This window comes from Lactuca serriola, chromosome 1 (genome assembly GCF_051521515.1).
Source record: "Lactuca serriola cultivar US96UC23 chromosome 1, Lser_US96UC23_V15, whole genome shotgun sequence".
Lineage (NCBI taxonomy): Eukaryota > Viridiplantae > Streptophyta > Magnoliopsida > Asterales > Asteraceae > Lactuca > Lactuca serriola.
The window spans coordinates 17,197,101-17,217,676 of record NC_136408.1 but is presented as its reverse complement, the minus strand read 5'-3'; the positions used below and the strand labels follow the sequence as shown (position 1 = coordinate 17,217,676).

Here is a 20,576-nt window from a genome sequence, read left to right as displayed (position 1 = left end):
TGTTCACTGATATGCTTGAAGTTGATGTTATTCATGACAACACTCTTGGGATAATGAGCCGACATAATTTTCTAGGTAGAGTCTGCTTAAATTCATAGCAGTTTCTAAAGAAAGGGAGGAGGCTATGCTTTATTATCCTTTGGAGAAGAAATTTTACTTTGTTGATGATGATGCTTTGTCGTCGGCACCACCATCTCCTCCTCAATTTGATAAGGTGAAGGTTGAGCCAAATTCAATGGAAAATGCTAAATCGAAAGTTGATGCTACCCCAACATCTGATTCACAACCGCCACCGACATCGGAGGTGGCACCTACAGATGTTGCACCATAATCGAAGCATTGAGACACACACAACCAAAAATTAAAATACATACACTCACATTCAATAATGAATAATATGAAGTAAAAGCAAGTCGAGACTTGGTTCAATATATGTGTCGACGGTGATGGTGGTGGTTCAATTGTGTTCCGAAAAAAACTCAGAATCACATTCAAAGAAGACGGAAAGGGTGTGTAGACCTAGTTTAAGAACATTCCAATTTTGTTTTTTGGGTTTTAAAGATAAGGTTTATGGGTTTGATTTTTTTTTTGGGGGTTCCGACCATGGATCAATTTTGTATAATTTCAAAACCAAGTTAATTTGTTGAAGAGCTCTTGGAGATGGAAGTCAAAGATGGTGAATTTGGTTGTGTAAATGATGATGACGAAAGTGTTTTAGAGAGAGAGAGATAGATGACCTTTTACATATTAAATAATTATATTTATTTTTTTAAAATAAGAAAAAAAATCATAAATGGTCCCTGTGGTAGTGAAATGACGAAAATACCCTTCAGTTAACAGACAAAACTTAACGGAGTTAGCTATAAGGACCAATCGTCAAAAGTTTTGAAAGCACAGGGACCATCTATGAGGTTTTTAAACCACGGGGACTAAACTTCAGATTTTGGGTAACCACAGGGACCATTTATGATGTTTTTTCTAAATAAGAGTAATGGTATATTAATATTTTAGACTAAACTGCAAAATTGGTCCTCGTGGATTCGCAAAAACTGTAGATAAGGTCCAAAATATTTCTGACTTGCATGGAAGGTCCAAAATCAGAAATTTCCCGTGGTTTTGGTCCCTGGTGGATTTGAAAAGACTATTTTACCCTTATCATTTACTTTTTACATATTCTTTATTTATTTTAATATTTAAATAATTATAAGAAAATAGAAAATAAAATCCCACCACACCCCTCTCCACCGTACCCCACTTTCACTGTCCCTCTCTTTTTGACTCTCTTTCCAATCTTCTTCTTCGTCACTTTTCTGCAAATCAAAACTCATAAATGCATATGAACAAAAAGCCCTTTTAAACAAAAAAAAACCCAACTGATCTTAGATAAATCGATTGGATATATGCCATCAACCTTCATCCTCTTCATCTCATGTCCTTTAACTTGCAAACAGAAGAATGAGATGGGTTTTTAATCCAGAGAAGGAGATGTTTTTCTCATTTAGTCTTCATCCTTCTATCATGAGTTTCAAAGATATGGGATGTTATCTCCAAAAACTAGTAATAGATTTTCTGGGTTTTTTCATCCATTTTTCAAGTTTATGATGAACAAATTGGAGCCCTAATAACATGTCAAGGATGAACAAAGGGATTGGAACCAAATGCATCGACCTTATATTGAAAAAATTGGATAGTATCCGGAATAACCGAGGTTTGAGAACCCTTCTGTAGTCGTCCTTCTTGTGTATCGATCTAATAGGAGAGGATAGAGATAGACTGGTTTCAGTATCTCAACTCACACATCGAGGAAAGTATTCTTCTTGTCCCGATTTCTCAGTCACATCATTTGTAGTTACAACAACCAAGTGATGACTTTCTCTAACCCTTGTGACTCTTTCACCACTGATAGGTCAAACCAATGACTTTTTCTAACTGTTTGATTCTTTATGTTCCTTTCATGGTTGAGATGTTTGGTGTCTTTCCACTGGGTTTCAAAGACTGGCTTTCGTGGTATGCATTTCAACACTTGTCATCCTTTTTCATGAACTACGTAAGCTCCTTGCAAGGACTACAAAATCGTTTCCGATGATTTTGAAACTTTTTTAGGGTTTCAGAACCACCATTGATTTCACTCCCCGTCCTCAACAATTGCAAATGGCCTTGTCTTGTGACATGTATTCTTTGCTTCTCAGCCTGCAACTGCATTCTCGCGTCTTTCTTCACAAATCCTCGCACCAGGTGGGAGGCATTATTCTAACGAGCATTGTTGATTTTCCTGTGGGTTTATGGTGGAGATGGAATGTGGTTAAATTAAGATAAGGGGATGTAAATTTAGGTGGATCTGGTTTTTTTGGGGATGAGAGAGAGAGAAGGGGGAAGAAGGAAAAGGGTAACCGAAGGGTGGGGGGATAACTTTTTTTATTATTAATTTTCAAATAAAAAAGAATTAAACTAAATATAAAAAATATAAAAAAGAAACTAAAAGGGTAAAAAAGACATTTCAAATTGTTCAGGGACTAAATCCACGGAAAGTTTGTGATTTTGGACCAATGGTTCAGTTGGAAACTTTTTGTACTTTATCCATATTTTTTTTTGCTAACCAAATTTGCAGTTTAGTCAATATTTTACATCTATTTAACCATTGGTAGGTGTCAAAAGGACCCATTTTATACATTTCAAACTTAGAAAAGACCAACCATGTTTAGAATTCCTAAGGCCTTGCGTTAGTATTTTTTACCAACTACAAGTACCATTTATGTAATTTTGTCTAATAAATAGCAATAAAAATATCCCACATAAATCCTTAAAACTAAAGAGGGTCATATCCGTCATCACAACAAAGAGCGAGGACAAATTCAGTCCAAAACTAATACCACTACATTCTCCTTCTCCACTTCTTTGCCTCTCTTTCTCTCTCTATAGACCTTCCTCGCACCAGTTGTATACCATAAGCCTCCTCTGCTTCTTCCATATCTTCTTCTATACCTACCTAATCAACGCTTTCCATTCTTCATACTTCCTCATCTTTTGAAGAAACCCCGTTATTCTCCTGTGACTTTTGGGTTACAATTATATACTTTGTGTTGCTTGTCGATAATTAGTGAGTTTTTCTGCCTGTAAATTGGGGTTTGAATTGGAAATTCCAAGATATAATTACTTCTAATCTGGGCGTTTTCCTCTTGATGTGGGTATTTTAATCTGATCAAGTTCAATTTATTTTTGATGGACGATGCTTGAAAAGTTTCTTTGTCACTGTTGTTGCGAACCCTTTTCTTTCTTTTTTCTCACTCTCCTTTTGGGCGTGTGTAATTAGTGATCAGCTATGAGAGTACGAAAGTGGAGGCACTGATTGAGTTCGATGATGGAAGAAAAGGGTGGAGAGGCAGGAGATGATCAGGGCTCTGGATGGCTGCAAGTGAAAAAGGTGTCGTAATTTTCAGAAATAATCAATGTTCTACCTGGATATAAGGGCATTTTGTTTCTTTTCTTCTTGATTAATTTTAAAATCTGATGATTTTGAGAACGGTTTGTGAATTTAAGGTTTACCAATCTTCAAATAGTGTGCTACTTGAAAGATATGTTCTTTATGATTAACTGTAAATGCACTATGTGTATTGATTTCCCTTGTTAACTTCCTTCTCATGGTTGTTACTTCATGATTTGTATTGGTAGCATATTCATGTTAGTATGATGATGTATGAGGTTTTGAGGCTTTTTCTTAGGCTTCTCTATTGCTTGATGACATAACTGTGCTGAAGATTGTAAAAGTTAACCCTTTTAAAGAATATTCTTTATGGTGGTTCGTTGTCTTCTTGAAACGTTTGCTTACATTCTATCAAACTAATAACTACCATAAAAATTGCGGCTTTAGACTAGGTAGCTACATGTTTTGGATTACAATTGCGCCTAAGTATTCTTAGAGTCAAGTTCTTTGTATCTTCTATCTTTTAGGATTCTTAGAGTCAAGTTCTTTGTATCTTCTATCTTTTAGGATTATGTTATTGAATACTTTCTCTCACCTCTTTCTAACTCCTACCACATTCATATAATGAATTGCCTTTATTCAATTTTGTACACATATTTGGAACTTTTATACATATAGGTTTACAATGAACCCAATCAAGTAAAACATTATGAGTATATGAAGATGTTCTGTCAATCTTTATTTGTTATTGTTAACCTAGTATGTTAGGATCTCCTTCACAAGGCCTGAGTTAGAAAAACGATAGTAGAATGGATAAATTAGATAAGAGCCAAGATTCTAGAAACAGTTTCATGGAAGAAAGGAAAAATAAAAATCTGTGTATTAATTTTACTAAGAAGAAAAGACCCCCTTCAATGAACCTGAGGCCTCAGTTTTGGATTTTCACCTTACTTACAGCCAATATGTGGGGACAAATTGAAGCATATTGTCCAGAGGAAAGAAAAGAAGTTGATTACATATAATATATTTGTGCAACTTAAGCTCTAGTGAGTAGAAAAGAAGAAAATAAGGGCTAAAACTAATGCCTGTTATTCTTTCTTATATCAGGCATATATGTTATAAAGCCCTAAAGTGTTAATGCCTTAACTCTTTCTTTTCTTGCTTTTTTCAGAAGCATAGAAGCAATTCAAAGTTTTCTTTCCAAGGATGGGTGGGAGGACTCTCTAGGAAACAGAATTCAAATGTTATAGTCCACGAGCCTTGTAATGTACAACACATGACTTCAAATGTTAGCTCTAGTGAACTGATTTCAAGAAACAAGGACTCCCCTGCATCTGATTCGGATGCTTCAAATAATACTCAAGTCCCCACTAAAGATGAGAAGGGTGTGAACTACCTTGATAAGTGTGTAGTTAGCCGTGTTGATGATCATAAAACCAGTCATGATCCAGAGCTTCCTCAAATCGATGATCTTGATGTTTTTCCAAAGATTAAGTGGGGTAATTTGGATGATGGTGCTTTGGTATCGACTGTTTGCAACACTACTGGGATTGACATCAAATTTGGTGATATTGAGGTTACAGAAGACGATTCAGCATCAAGCTTGCCACTTGCTACTGAACCCGTGAGGGAAATTGTGCCAACCATTGAAGAAGACGCAAAATCTCGGGAATTTGAAGAGGTGAAGGAGGTATCCTCAGAAGAGGTCAAAGTCGTAAGTCAAAGTGATGATGTTTCTCAAGAACTCGATACGGGTTTAAAGATTGAAAATCTTGAATCACAGGGATCAGAAACTCTTAAAAATCCAACCTTTTTGAAAGATACCGATACAACTACCGAGATACCTAAAGATTCTACCCCGATTGAAAATTCTGATAATAAAGAAACTACTTCAATTCTCAATGACTTATCAGAAGTTCATATTATGAGTGCAATTGGACCCGGTGAAATTGAAGCTGGGGAGAGTAAAGAACGGTTTCGCCAACGACTTTGGTGCTTTCTCTTTGAGAATCTTAACCGGGCGGTTGATGAATTGTATCTTCTATGTGAACTAGAATGTGATAAAGATCAAATGAAAGAAGCTGTTCTTGTTCTTGAAGAAGCAGCATCCGATTTCAAAGACTTGAATTCAAGAGTCCAAGAATTTGAAAAAGTCAAAAAGTCATCCGATAATCCATCGATCACCATGAAGTCCGAGCAACGAAGACCACACGTACTCTCATGGGAGGTTCGACGTATGACAACTTCACCACACCGGGCCGAAATACTGTCTTCATCTCTCGAAGCTTTCAAGAAAATCCAACAAGAACGAGCCTCCATGAATAAAGATTCTAATAAAACCGGGTTTCTTGATTTGAATAAACACTCCACAAGAACCGATAGAACAAGTAATGCTAAAGAACAAGTGAAACGAACCGGGGTTGCAATAAAAAAGAACACCGAACCGGGAAAAAACAAGAAAGAAACAACCGGATCTTCAGAAACCGAGAAACCGGGTCCACGTAAAGACAACCTTAAATCCACGGATCAACCGAATAAAAAACCAAATTTCATGTCTTCCAAATCAATGGATGCATGGAAGCAAAAAAGAAACTGGGAAGATATACTAACATCACCGTATGCATCGACCCGCTTTTCCCATTCCCCGGGTATGGGTCGCAAAAGCACGGAGCGGGCCCGTATCCTACACGATAAATTAATGTCTCCCGACAAGAAGAAAAAGACATCACTCGATTTAAAAAAAGAAGCCGAAGAAAAACACGCGCGTGCAACCCGTATTAGAAACGAGCTCGAAAACGAACGTTTACAAAAGCTTCAAAAAAGCACAAAAAAGTTGAACCGCGTGAACGAATGGCAAGCGGTCCGTAGCACGCGGCTCCGTGAAGGGATGCACGCGCGCCACCAGCGTAGCGAGACCCGCCACGAAGCTTTTCTAGCCCAGGTGGCGAGGCGGGCCGGGGACGAGAGCACAAAAGTTAATGAAGTTCGGTTTATTACTTCATTAAATGAAGAAAACAAGAAACTAATGTTGTTACAAAAGTATCAAGATTCGGAGTCGAGAAGAGCGGAGAAGTTGAAAGATATGAAATCGAAGCAGAAAGAGGATATGGCAAGAGAAGAAGCGGTTTTGGAAAGGAAGAAGCTTGTGGAAGCTGAAAAGATGCAAAGGCTTGCAGAGACACAGAGGAAAAAGGAAGAAGCTTTGTTGAGAAGGGAAGAGGAAAGGAAAGCATCGAGTGCAGCCCGTGAAGCGAAAGTGATGGATCAGATGAGGAGGCGAGAGGTTTTGGTGAAAGCCCAACAGGAAGAGGCTGAGCTTTTGGCTCAAAAGTTGGCTGAAAGGCTTAGGGAAAGTGAACAGAGGAGAAAGTTTTATTTGGAACAAATTAGGGAGAGGGCTTCCATGGATTTTAGGGATCAAACTTCGCCTTTGTTGAGAAGGTTTTTGAATAAAGAGGAGGGTGGTGAAGGGGCGGTGGTTGCTGGCGGCAATGTGGCGGTGCAGCAGTCGTTGAAGAGGAGGATTAAGAAGCTTAGGCAGAGGTTAATGGCTTTGAAGTATGAGTTGTCGGAGGTGTTTATTGGTGGTGAAAGTAGGGCGGCGGTTGGAACTGCAAGGGCGAAAATTGGGCGGTGGCTTCAAGAGCTTCAAAGACATAGGCAGGCGAGGAAAGAAGGGGCGGCGAGTATTGGCCTTGTAACTGCTGATATAATTAAGGTATTTGTTTCTTTTATTATGACATGACAGAGCAGGTTGTACTGTGTTTGACCTGCATTGGACTGGGACCAAGACTGTCATTGTTATGTCCATTGGACAACAATTTCATTTTTCTTTTTTTTGCTAAGATTATTTAATGATAAGATGTTGATAATTTATGGATTAGTTTTTGGAGGGAAAGGAGCCTGAACTGCATGCTTCTCGACAAGCTGGACTTCTTGATTTTATTGCTTCAGCTCTACCAGCATCACACACATCCAAACCGGAAGCCAGCCAAGTAACAATATACTTCTTGAGACTCTTAAGGGTAATACTGTCATTACCTGCAAACCGAAGCTACTTTCTTGCAGAAAACCTTCTACCACCAATGATACCCATGTTAGCAGCTGCCCTTGAGAACTTCATCAAAATCACAGCATCATCATCTTCAAACACCGCGGCTAGTAAAACCCTAATTGAAAATTCCGATGCAATAACGGAAGTTTTGGATGGGTCTCTGTGGACTGTGGCGGTGGTAATCGGTCATTCTGGTTCCGATGATCGCCAGAATCAGATGCAAGATGGTTTGATAGAGCTTGTGATAGCGTATCAAGTTATTCATCGATTGAGGGATCTTTTTGCACTTTATGATCGGCCACAAGTGGAAGGCTCTCCTTTCCCTTCATCGATTCTTTTAGGTATCAATTTGTTGGTGATATTGAGTTCCAGATTTGGGGTTGTGGGTTCCATCGATTGGGAATCGTATATGCCGGAGAATGAAAGTCAAGAGACTAAAACTTCGGAATCGGAATCAAAGTTGCTGCAAGATGTGCCGGAGGATAGACCGTTGGATGATTTGTGTAAGAAGGAGGAGAAGAACACGGCGGTGGTGGTGGTGGATGGTGGTGGTGAACAAAGGAATGGAATCAGAGCAGGACATAAACAGCCTGTGGCATATCTCCTTTCTGCTATATCAGAAACAGGTTTAGTTTGTCTCCCGTCTTTGTTGACAGCTGTGTTATTGCAGGCTAATAACAGATTGTCATCTGAGCAGGTAGGTAACATACCGATTTATTTGAAAAAAACTTTGGATTATTATTCTAATTTTATAATCATATGCAGGGTTCATATGTTCTTCCGAGTAATTTTGAGGAAGTAGCAACTGGGGTGCTGAAGGTTTTGAATAATTTAGCTTTGATTGACATTAACTTCATCCAGATGATGCTAGTAAGTAAACTACACAACACTTTTTTGTTTCTATGTATCATCTATCTTGATTTTTGGTATGATTGTGTGTTTGTTTGATCTGAACACCAGGCAAGACCAGACCTAAAAATGGAGTTTTTTCATCTGATGAGTTATCTTCTTTCTCATTGCACCACCAAGTGGGGAGCAGCTACAGATCAGGTAATGTTTTGTTTTGAAATCAAATCATTCAAGATAATATCTAATCAAGAATCAAGATTCTGTGGCAGTTTTGACTTATGAAGATTTTACAGGAAAAAATTATTTTCCTAGATTTGATCTATTAAGGCCATTCTTTCTGCATTAAGTTAAAAGAAACACACAATTATAGCTTATCCGGTTAAGTCGAAAAGAAATCCATGAATCTTTTTACATGAAGATCTAAATGATTTGCATGATATGTTTCAGACTGGTTTGCTTCTGCTTGAATCTTTGTTGCTTCTTGGATACTTTGCCATGTTCCACCCTGAGAATCAAGCTGTACTTCGATGGGGAAAGAGCCCCACCATTCTTCACAAGGTCACTTTTTAACAAATTTATATTTATGACAATTTTTTTTTTTCAAAAAAAAATCATGATTTGGTTGTTACACACACAAACACAGGTATGCGATCTGCCATTTGTGTTCTTCAGTGACCCGGAGCTGATGCCAGTGCTGGCTGGAACACTGGTAGCTGCATGCTTTGGGAGTGAGCAGAACAAAGGAGTTGTCCAGCAAGAACTTAGCATAGAGATGCTTCTCTCCTTGCTCAAATCCTGCAAAACCCAACTCAACCCTTTGTCCTCTGCTACTGTTACTGATGAGTCGGCCGAGTCAACTCAGTCGGGTCCCGAGACAAGAAAACTTCATGGTGGTGACAATACCACCTCTCAAAGATCAAATCGGATGAATACAAGAAGCACACGACTCCAGTCAGGAAAAACTGGTTCTGCTCTTGGAAACACCAATAGTAATAGAGGTCTCAAGATTCGGAATCAGAAAGATAACAAATCAACTAATAATAGGGTTTGTGAATCCAATTATTCAGAAAGTTGCTCCAATCTGATGCTCCATTCAAGATTCCCCACGAGCTTCATCGACAGAGCAGAATTCTTCTTTTCAACAGAATCACCGCTTTAAATGTAAATGAAAATTGAGAATTCATGAAAGAAAACTTTTTGAAAATCAAACCAATTCCCAAATCTCTCTCCAATGACAGACTGGCTTCTAATTCTATTTCATCTTTCTTGATTGTGGTTTTGAATTTCAACAAATATATACATAGCTCTATAACAAATTTGTCCAAAGATAATTAAAATCCCAGTGAAGATAAAGAATACAGGAATATGATTATACGTATTATAATTTGGATTCTGAGATCATTTCGAAAGCACCAACAAGAGCTTTGACTCGGCTCTTCCTGGTTTGAATAAGCTTACTAGCGGTCTCTTCAATCACATTATTTAAACCCGAATGTCGTTTATTCTTATTCTTTTCCACTTCTTGAGCTTTAAGGACCACATTCACTAACTTACTACTTCCCTGACGTTGTAACCCACCACCAGAAGGCATTCTCCTCAAACTCCCCCTCTTATCATCATCATCTTGATTTTGGTTTTGGCTTTGGTTTTTCTCATCCAACACTTGTTGCCTTAACTTATGCTTAGTTGGAGTGCTACACCCAGAAGACTGCGCATCAACAATCTTCCCTTGCTTAAGTTTGATCTTCTGAGCCAAATTATCTCCGTTTTCCTTCACCGACTTTCCAACCCGTCTCGGTGTTTCTGGTTTCTTTCCTCCTGAAGCCGCTGCTACACCATCGTTGCTTTGATCATGGCTTCTTAGGGTTTCATCTTTCTTTGACGTTGAAGGGATCTCCGATTCATCATTCCAATCATCACTTCTTAGGGTTTCATCTTTCTGACTTTCATTGGAATCATTTTCAATTACTCTCTCATCACTATTAGAAGTTGAAATACGAGTTTCATCGGTCTTTTCTTCAACAGGTTTTGTGGGCTTTGACTTTCTTGAACCATGGTCAACCACTGGCTTTTGGGGTTTTGAAGTCTGCACCTTTTTAGAAATGTTGCCATTTTCCAATGTTTTCACAGAGTTTGGTTTTGAATTTGAATTTGGATCTTTTTTTGGTTCGATCTTTTTACTACTACTCCTAGATCTGGTCAAACCTGGAACTGGTGGTTGATCAAGAACATCTCCCAAACCACCGGTGGGTAGGAGGATCTCACTGTAACGCCTTCTATGGTTTGTTGAAGGTGGGATATAAAACGGATCGGTTGACTTTATCTTGGACTTTGACTTCAAGAAATTTTGTTTTTTGGGTTCCATGGGGAGAGGTTTGAGAAGGGAAGTGGTGGTGGTCTTGACATCTTTAGTGGAATGTTTGGGGATTAATTGCGAAAAGATTCTCTTGGAAATTGGAGGAGTTTTGTTTGACTTTTCGGGTGGGGCAGGAGTTGTGCTTTCGGGTTTGCAGTTGTCGTGGCAGGAGGAAACTGGATCTTTGAGATATCGACTTGATACGTCTGTGTATTCAAAGGCTAAGTTCCCTGTTGAGTGTCTTCTTGAGTGCTTGTCAGGCACGATTTTTTCCATGCCAATGTGAAGCAGTGTCTTCAACACCAACATAAAATCTGTTCATTCACAATCAGTAACATTTTTTACATTCATAATTGAAATGTTTTTGACAAATATTATAAATAAATCTGATATGGCTTAAGATTTGATTCCAAGGTTAAACTTGATTCTTACAAAAAATCATATTGTAAATAACCACGCTACAAATTGATGCATGCTAGATTATAGAAAACAAACGAACTCAATTTAAGGTTTCGGCTAGATTTTATGGGCCCTTTTTAAAAAAAAAAAAAATGAAAGAACGTATTAATAAATCTTGAATCGGGTTCAAGGGTTATTGAGAGAGAACGAAAAACATACATACCTTTTATGGAAAATAACGATGAAGATCTAAACCCAAGAACTTGAGAGGAAGAAGGTTTCTACTTTAGGTTTGAAAGGAAGAAAAGATTTTCTTTGTTGCGTTTGCATGAGAGACACCCAAACATCTCTTTTCTATTTTTAGAAGAAACCTTCCAACATATTCCAAATTCCCATTTTATGTTTGCCTTTTTATTTGGTTTATATTAAACTGAATTTACAGGCATGGAATGAAACGAAACTAAAACATATAACCACCATTAAATTATATTCACAAGAAAATGTCCTTTTTTACATACAGGAAATGGAAAAGACAGTTGACATTGACAAACAAGAGAAACAATACACAAACTTAATTGACAATTTCTGAAACAAGCCAATCAAGACCAGGGTATGCGAAATACAAAACAAGAAAAGATGGAACAGCAAACAGAATAGTGACAAGAATATACAAAAGCAATATTGCTATACTTGCAGGAATCGCATAAACAACAATAACCAAAAACATAAAAATCAACGGAAACTTAGCCGTCAAATTAACAAAAAACATCAACGACTTACGAAGCGACAAATGGAGCCTTTCGGGTGGTGGGTCATGATGAGCCCGTGGGCCCACAGACCCGGTTTGACAAACAGGATGATGATGATGATGATGATGATTGTCCAAATAAGAGGAATGAGACTTAATGACTCGATCACCATTTAAGCTCTCAACCATCCAAACAAGAAAGTAATTCTTGCGAGGAAACTTGAGGGTTCCTTTGTAAAGGATCCGAAATGATAAACTATTGCACCAAGGGCAAGAAATGAAAAATGGGAGGTGAATTGGGAAACTTGGGAGGAGTTTTACAACAGACGATTGTAACCCTAGGACACAGTTTTTACACAGGGTGTGGCCACATAACAAAACATAGGGCACATTTTCTACGATATTGAAGGATTCACAGCAAATTGGGCATTCTAGACCTTCACCTTCTTCTTGGGTGTTGTTATCTATGGAGATCTCATCATCTGATTCTGAGCAATCTGAACAAGGTGGTTCGTTAGGTCTTGGAGATTTGTTACTAGCAATGGCTTTTGAACCAAAACTCCACATTTTTTGTCTGGAATTCTTATTTCATACCTGCAAAATCTAGATTTTTTAAGAAATGAATCAATCACTTCCAATAAAGTAGCCTCACAGAAGTAACAAAATCAATATCAATATTATATTATAAAGCATGATTTTAACAGCATCATAAACAAGATAAAGCTATTCTGAATAAGGCTCATATCTAAACAGAACTAAGATCGTTAAACTCTGGGAGCATATAGCCGATAGGGTTTGATTGCATAATTCATTCAAGTAAGTTGAAAGCCCTATTCATAAATTTGGAAGGGAAAGCCTAATTTAAGATAGAGTATGGGAAGTTTCTTCAGGTAGTTTGCCCTTTGCTAATTGCTTTAAGTTCTGATAAGAAAACGATTGACAATCAATGATACCTTTAAAACTGTATCAAAGAACCATATATAAGACTGTATCCACGCCTCTTTCAGGTAAGCTTAAAGTGTGATCTATAAGTTTTAAAGCTCCCTCAAAATGACAAGAATACGGTAAGTAATCGAACTACCAGCAGCGCTCAATCACATCTAAACCTACAGAGCATTCATAAAAGTTCCGACACTGGACTTCACAGATACCAATATAACAACGAAGAATCCGATGAGGCGATGATCCTAGATAAAAACCTAATTAATTCTTATAAAATACGAAGACAGAAAACACCGATTTATGCGATAACACTGAAGAAGTACGGAAGCTAATTATATCACAGCTTACCTGATGATTATAATATAACGAACATCGAAGGTAACGCCGGAATCAGAGATCCGATTCACGAGCACAGAATCTGTCTCTGTCTCTTGAAGGTCGATTCTCTCTCTAGAAAATGATGGATGCACAACGTATGGCAAAAAGATCTTACAGAAATTATGAACTGCTAGAAGCCTGAAGGATTAGATTAAATGAAAATAATCTACTCTATTTGGGCTTACAAATTGTTCGGGTTGAGCTCAATTGTTTAGCCCGATTCTTGTTTATAGTTATGATTTTACTTTTACATCCTCTCTCTCTCTCTCTCTCTCTCTCTCTCTCTCTCTCTCTATATATATATATATATATATATATATATATATATATATATATATATATATATATATATATATAGTAAGGATCATTTGAGAACTCATAGTTTCCTAAGAACTTGAGAACAAAAAATGGAGTATCGAATAAAAAAAAAGGATGTGCAAGATGTATTGTGGTATTTTTTTAAATAAGTAAAAAAATAAAGGGATGGGGGCATCAAAACCAAATGACATTAGGGGCATTTTAGGGTTATACAAATTCTCTCTCTCTCTCTCTCTCCACTGTATCTCTTCTCTTCTAGCAATCGTCTCCCTCGTCCCTCAATTGACGTCTTCTACCTCCAACGACGATCAACATCTGCTATAAATCAACATTCCTTAATATCTAGATCATCGACGTAGAATTTACGAACCAATAGATCGACACCATTTGTGTTCATCTTCGATTGTGATAGTCGAAGCCCTAAATCGCCAGATTCATCATCAGTCATTAATCAGATCGAATTTTCCTACTCCATCAGTTGGACTGCGATTATCTCAGTTAAGGCCACGATGATTAATAACCTCAAACAATCGGGTCTTCTTTTTCTTAATTGGAAAGGTCAGGGAATGAACACATCAGTTTTTTCGTTTATCTAAAAGCGACAATATCTTAATCGTCGTTTCCTCTTCTTCTACACAATGATGGTGCATCTTTTATAACTGAGAAACGTTTTCAGGTGATTTTTGTTGTTTTAATTCATCAATGTTACGATGCACCTTTGTTATTTTTGTGTGTTAATTTTGATTAGTTAATTCAGTGGCCAAATTAGGTAGCAACAATATATAAATGGTATGATTTGTTCATAGCTGATTTGTTGATTAAATTTAAGTATTTATTGCTTAATCTCTCTACGTTCATCTATTTACTGTTGTTGTGATTCACTCATAATCCTAATTTTCGTATATTTGCTTTCTGGTTCAATTGATTATTACTTCTTCGTTTTGATCTATCTGTTCGTGTATGTTCTTTGGAATTTGAAACTCTTCCAATCGAGAGCCCTCATCTGTTCTTGTGTTGATTTACAACATATCTGTTTGTTATTATTAGGTAACAATAAGATGGTAGGTTTTAAATGTGATGCAGAGTGGGTGTTGACTGTGTGTTTGAACTTGTTGACTATTGGGTGACATTTAATGAGCCTCATGTGTTCTGTCTTTTTGACTTTGCTATCAAAATAAGCCAATTTTGTTTGATATTTCATGGATGATCTTATGTAGAGTTCCAACATCATAGTTTTAGGCATAGACGGAAGGAAGTTGCAGTTTTTGAATGCAACCCTTTAAAGGTAGGTATCACACGTTACCTGAACAATTCAATTACAGGTTGTAATGCTCCAGCAAGAAGAACTTCCTTCTTAATGTTGGGGGATGAATGGACAAGATTCCCGATCACACCAACCTAAGATATACCATTCAGAAATCATTCCTAGATACAAGCAATCTTATGAGCTGGAAAGAAAAAAGTGAATTTAAAAACTAGAAACTGCTTCATAGTGTATTGCAACATTATAATAAGAGTAGGCAAAGCATTACATTCCACTATTTGCAGACATGGCAAGGTTGCAATGTTAGAAAACTTTGTCCCCAAAACACATTTTATTGATCCAGATCATTCAACCTGAGTTTTGTTTTTAATAAACTCTTTCTTTGAGTTTATGAAGCAGGATTTCTAGGATTTTGATTTGCTTTAGTAAGTCTTTGCTAGATTCATTTGATATCTACACACTATAATCTATTTAGACAAAACTTCAAAAATGGTCCCTGTTGTTTTCGAAAATATCAAGTTTAGTACCTAAGTTCAAAAAACCTCACGGATCATCCCTGTGGTTTCAAAACTTTTAACATTTGGTCCTTTCGGCTAACTCCGTTACCATTTAGCCGTTAAGTCAGGGACATTTTTGTCATTTCACTCCTCAGGGACCATTTATGAGGTTTTCTATTCCTTTTTTTTAAATAAATAATAAATAAATAAAATTTAATATGCAAGGGGTCCCACTTCTCTCTCTCTCTCTCTCTCTCTCTCTCTCTCTCTCCTAACCCAGTTTCCCATTGAAAGCAAATATATGTGTATTTTCAGAACTACAATTCATGGAAGAAATCAAAAGCATTACCCACTACCCTTATAGAAAAACTCCAAATTTGTTAATCTGCCCTAATTCATATCATCGACTCCTATCCACCTCCAAATGTTCCTCCACATCGCCTTCACGTGAAGAATATCTCCATCCCCCATTCGTAATACTTGTAATTATCAACATCTCCATTTGAATAATCTTTTCTTCTATAAAAAGGCATGATATCAAGCTCGTCTCTATGGCGTCTCAACCAAACTCCAACACAAATCGAAACAACTGAGCATAAAACAAGAAAAATCGATAAAAATATGATTTCTCTGTTTCTGCTAGCTTCAAGATGGCTTCGTTTCGATTGGGCGCCTGGATTGGTGAGCATGAATTTGGTTTCCATTCCTGTGTACACCACAACTCCTACTGCCCAGTTCGTGTTCTTGAGGACACATCCATGAAGAACGATGTTAGAAGGGCCATGTTAGACACGTTTTTGATCGATCTCCATGTTGGCTAAGAAAACGTATATATTTCTGTTGGGTTTTTCACAACGATATCACATGGAATTGTTTAGTTTGCAGAAAATTTGATGATTTCTCCTACTTGAATGTCTTTCCATTTCTTCTGTTCGTATGAATTGTTCACTAGAACAGATGATAAACGATTGTTTTCAATCCCATCAGATCTGTGTCGTCTCCAGTCTTCATAAGCATCTTTCACTGTTGTAACTAATAACACAATTGGTAATGGAAAGATGGAGGCAAAACACCCAAAAACTGCAAGCTACGGAAGCTGGTTTAGAACAGTGATTATAAGGAGAGAGAGAGAGAGAGAGAGAGAGAAAGAGAGATAGAGGTGGGAACCCTTGCATATTAAATTTTATTTATTTATTATTTATTTAAAAAAAGGAATAGAAAACCTCATAAATGGTCCATGAGGAGTGAAATGACAAAAATGCCCCTGACTTAACGGCTAAATGGTAACGGAGTTAGCCGGAATGACCAAATGTTAAAAGTTTTGAAACCACAGGGATGATCCGTGAGGTTTTTTGAGCTTAGGGACTAAAATTGATATTTTTGAAAGCCACAGGGACCATTTTTGAAGTTTGTCATCTATTTATATGTTCAATATTATGTCAGATAGTAATTTTATAGATATTTTTGATGTTAAATCTATGCACCATGAATAAATTATGCATGTAAGTATCATCTGTATTTGTGGATGTGCAGGATGATCTTATGTTGTTAGTTCCTTATACTAAAGGACCAAACAAGAAGCCATATATGGCTACAATCAAGGTATTTTGGTTTGGTCTGTTTTTTCTAAATCAAAACTTGCTTGGATACTTGATGTCTTGATCCATAAATTACATATTATTCACATATGAATCACATGTAAATCACATGTAATTCACATATGAATAACCTGTAATTCACATGTAATTCACAAGTTGGTCACATATGATTCACATGTAATTCACATATGAATCACATGTGATTCACACGTAAATCACATTTGATTCACATGTAATATTTACATGCGAATCACATAAATCACATGCGATTCACATGTAAATCATATGTGATTCACATGTGATTCATATGTGAATCGCATGTGATTTACATATGATGTCATATGTAAATGTGATTCATATTTGAATCGCATGTGATTCATATGTGAATCACATGTGATTTACATATGATGTCATATGTAAATGTGATTCATATTTGAATCGCATGTGATTCATATGTGAATCACATGTGATTTATATGTTAATCATATGAAACTCACATATGTATTTTTATGAGTGTTTTTGCATCAATTATTTTTTTTAATTTTCTTGTAGATTTGGAAGAAATTGTGGTGAATATTGAAGAGGTGAAAATGATAAATTGAAGAAAATAAGGAAATATTGACACCAACTGTGACATCCCCAAAATCACGGCCAGAAAAGACCGATTTCATTTATGCTTTTTAAAATAATTTCAGAGTAAATCCATTGATTTAAAAGATTTGCGGAATTTGTTCCCAAAACAAAATATGATAAAATAAAGTTTATCAAAACATTTTATCAAGAGATGCATTTTCATTATATAACAATATTCGGGATGTCATGTTTTGATAAACAGACCAAAAGCACAAAAGATAGACCATACAACAGTTACATATAACAACTGGTCTAATATCAAATTAAAGATCTTGATCAGTCATCCAACTTAGGGGTGAAAGTGGGTCCAAACCCGAACCGGATGGACCCGGACCCGGAAAACCCAGAACCGGTTAACGGGATTTTGTAGAACCGTAAACCGGACCGGTATATAGGAACCGGTTCCGGTTCGGTTCCGAGTACGGTTCCGGGTAAAGTGGGTCTAGAACCGGAAAACCCGGAAACATCAAAGTGGGTATGTTGGAACCGGATAAACTGGGTTTAGAACCGGAAAAGCCGGAAAAACCGGATTTTTTTGGTGATTACTTACTACTTAGTGGGTTGAACTTTGAAAATTTTCATATATATATCCCGACTTTGGGTGATTGTAACTCATTGAATATGTAACCAAAATTAATAAAAGTATAGTCTAAAATCATGTACAAACTCTAAAATACACTCTGGAAATAAACAGCATGTCAATCCGACTTTAAACGAATGAGATTTTCATGTGTTAACATTTTCACATAATACAAAGTACAAAAACAAATAGCTGAAAAGTTGAAAATTTTCAGTTTGATATCCTGACTTCGGAGAGCTATAAATCATTGAATGTTAAACCAAAAATGAGAAAATTATATTCTAAACTCACGTACAACTGTAAACTACAAGTTGGAAAAAACCACATGTCAATCTGACTTCAAACGAATTAGATATGCATGTTTTAAAACTTTCACCGAATACAAAAAAACTAAAAACTAAAAACATCCAGCTTTGATATCTCGACTTTGGAGGACTGTAAGTCAATGAATATCATACTAAAAATGGCAAATTTATAGTCTAAAATCATGTACAAAATCTAAACTAAATGTTGGAAAAAACCGCATGTCAATCGGAGTTGAAACGGATGAGATATGCATCTTTTAAACGTTTCACAAAAACCGTTTCCGGCCCTAAAAGTGGTTCCGGTTCCAAACATTGATTCCGGTTTTTAGACCTGGTTTACCCGGACCCGATGGACCCAAACCCGGATTACCCGAAACCTGGATAAAGCCAATTTTTAAACCCGGAACCGGAACCGGTTCTATATATTCCGGTTCTAACGGTTCCGGTTCTGGTCCGATTCCGGTTCCGGTCCGGTTTTCCGGTTCTAAATCTCATCCCTAATCCAACTTATGCTCTCGCGCCACTACTTGTAATACAACAAAACTGAGTGGGTCAGGCTTGGGAGCCTGGTGAGCATATAGGGTTTTCAACCCACAATAAATAATTATATTTAGTATCACCAACCAACAATAACCCGATTATCAATTCCCGTTATTCTCACTTTACGTCCTTAAAACAACATCTATCTCAAGGGACCTAATCTAGTAATTTCATCGGGATGGACTTTACTGCGAGGTGTTTCCTCAACAATAAAAGTCCGAAGGCAACCATGAGGGGGATAGAGTACACCGGTGAACACATCGTTTACAATACCTACAGGTTATGAGCCTGCCAATGTTCCACTATACTGTCTAGAAAGAGTCCGTGGTCGTCATCCATACTCCGCTAGATGACTAGATCAACAACATCGAGGCCTCTCATCTGTTTATCACAAATCAACTATCTACCCATGTTCTACCCAACATATTAGTAGATAAAAATATATATTTTTATACATAGTTTAAAACATGTATAGCATTCTCATTCAATACATATTCCAAACAACAGATGAGACACATACACATAACACGTATTTCATAGAGAATAAATCACATTTATGAGATAGAAGAAAGTGAATATACATTCACACATATAACAACAAAATATACACATAACATGTATTTCATATAAAATACTTCATAATTATGCGTTATAAGAAAGTAACTACACACTCACTTGATCAGAAGATGATCGGACAACACTACGGCTTGTAGAAGTAGTATTCTTCGGTAGATTTGGAAGATCTTCACAAAAATTGGCTTCTCGCGGGCAGAGCTTCGGCTCGGGAATTGCACTTCTCGGGATCTTCGGGGCTCGGGATTAATACTGGGTCTTCGGGATATTTCTTGCATGAGAAACGAGGTAAAACGGGAGAGAGAGAGAAGAGAAAATAAGCAAAGGAATCGGCTGCCCTCGCAAGGTATTTATAGGGATGAACCCTCGCATTACGCTGGGCGTAATGCTTAGCTACGCGGGGCGTAGTGCGAAAAACGTCATCGCTTACCTATGCGAGGCACTCGAGTCCGAGAGGTTCATTCACCGGGGTACGCTGGGGGTAGTTCGGATAAGATCAGTGACTCCTTCGGATATCTATCTGATTTAAAGATTAATTAATAAATATTAATTATTTAAAAACTTTAGAAATTCATATCTTCCTCATACGAACTCCATTTTCGACGTTCTTTATATTCACGTGTAGGTGAGACTATGCTCTACAACTTTTGTTTAGACTCCGTCGGTTGATTTCGACTTTATTTTTATTATATTATTTTTAGTAGGCCGGAACAGGAAAACTCCGTTATAAATTCATAACTTCTTCATCTGACATCCGTTTTCGTCTATCTTTTTATCATTGCACTACTAATAACGAGATCTTTGATTCTCATTTAGATTGCTTCGGCTAGAAATCACTCGATCTCGTAATCGAACTTCGGGTTGCATACTGCTAAGCTGAAACTTAGAAAAATCATAACTTCCTCATACGAAATCAGATTTGGGTATTCTTTTTATGCAAGTTCTCGGTTTAACGAACTCTACGACTTTCGTTTAGATCACTAAGGCTAAATATCGATCTAACGTAAATTCACTTTTTACGTCATGCAGCGTCGTGCCGGTTCTGTCGCGAAACTTCGACAGATCATAACTTCTTCGTTATAACTCGGATTTCAACATTCTTTATATATTCGGAAACCTCG

The 20,576-nt window shown here is 37.0% G+C and overlaps 3 protein-coding genes across 5 annotated transcripts; 1 reads left to right on the top strand and 2 right to left on the bottom strand.

Moving 5' to 3' along the window:
- The first annotated feature begins 2,837 nt into the window (after positions 1-2,837).
- LOC145059342 (uncharacterized) lies at positions 2,838-9,594 on the top strand. 2 transcript variants are annotated; one of them, XM_079007287.1, is made up of 8 exons: positions 2,838-3,181; positions 3,311-3,421; positions 4,593-7,139; positions 7,306-8,172; positions 8,241-8,345; positions 8,436-8,525; positions 8,772-8,882; positions 8,968-9,594. In XM_079007287.1, the coding sequence occupies exons 2-8, from the start codon at positions 3,356-3,358 to the stop codon at positions 9,481-9,483; spliced, it is 4,302 nt and encodes a 1,433-aa protein (XP_078863413.1). In that variant the 5' UTR covers positions 2,838-3,181; positions 3,311-3,355; the 3' UTR covers positions 9,484-9,594. The 2 variants fall into 2 exon arrangements, with proteins under 2 accessions (XP_078863413.1, XP_078863353.1); XM_079007227.1 differs by having other exon boundaries at positions 2,838-3,421.
- On the bottom strand, positions 9,504-11,433 carry LOC145059491 (uncharacterized). The gene is made up of 2 exons (XM_079007357.1): positions 11,303-11,433; positions 9,504-10,994 (listed from the first exon to the last, which is right to left on the bottom strand). The coding sequence occupies exon 2, from the start codon at positions 10,987-10,989 to the stop codon at positions 9,703-9,705; it is 1,287 nt and encodes a 428-aa protein (XP_078863483.1). The 5' UTR covers positions 10,990-10,994; positions 11,303-11,433; the 3' UTR covers positions 9,504-9,702.
- Positions 11,434-11,540: 107 nt separating this feature from the next.
- On the bottom strand, positions 11,541-13,305 carry LOC145059544 (uncharacterized). Of its 2 annotated transcripts, none has more exons than XM_079007426.1 (2): positions 13,118-13,305; positions 11,541-12,421 (listed from the first exon to the last, which is right to left on the bottom strand). In XM_079007426.1, exon 2 carries the CDS (start codon positions 12,392-12,394, stop codon positions 11,651-11,653), a length of 744 nt encoding a protein of 247 aa, XP_078863552.1. In that variant the 5' UTR covers positions 12,395-12,421; positions 13,118-13,305; the 3' UTR covers positions 11,541-11,650. The 2 variants fall into 2 exon arrangements, with proteins under 2 accessions (XP_078863552.1, XP_078863523.1); XM_079007397.1 differs by having other exon boundaries at positions 11,541-12,430; positions 13,118-13,302.
- Positions 13,306-20,576: the final 7,271 nt, after the last annotated feature.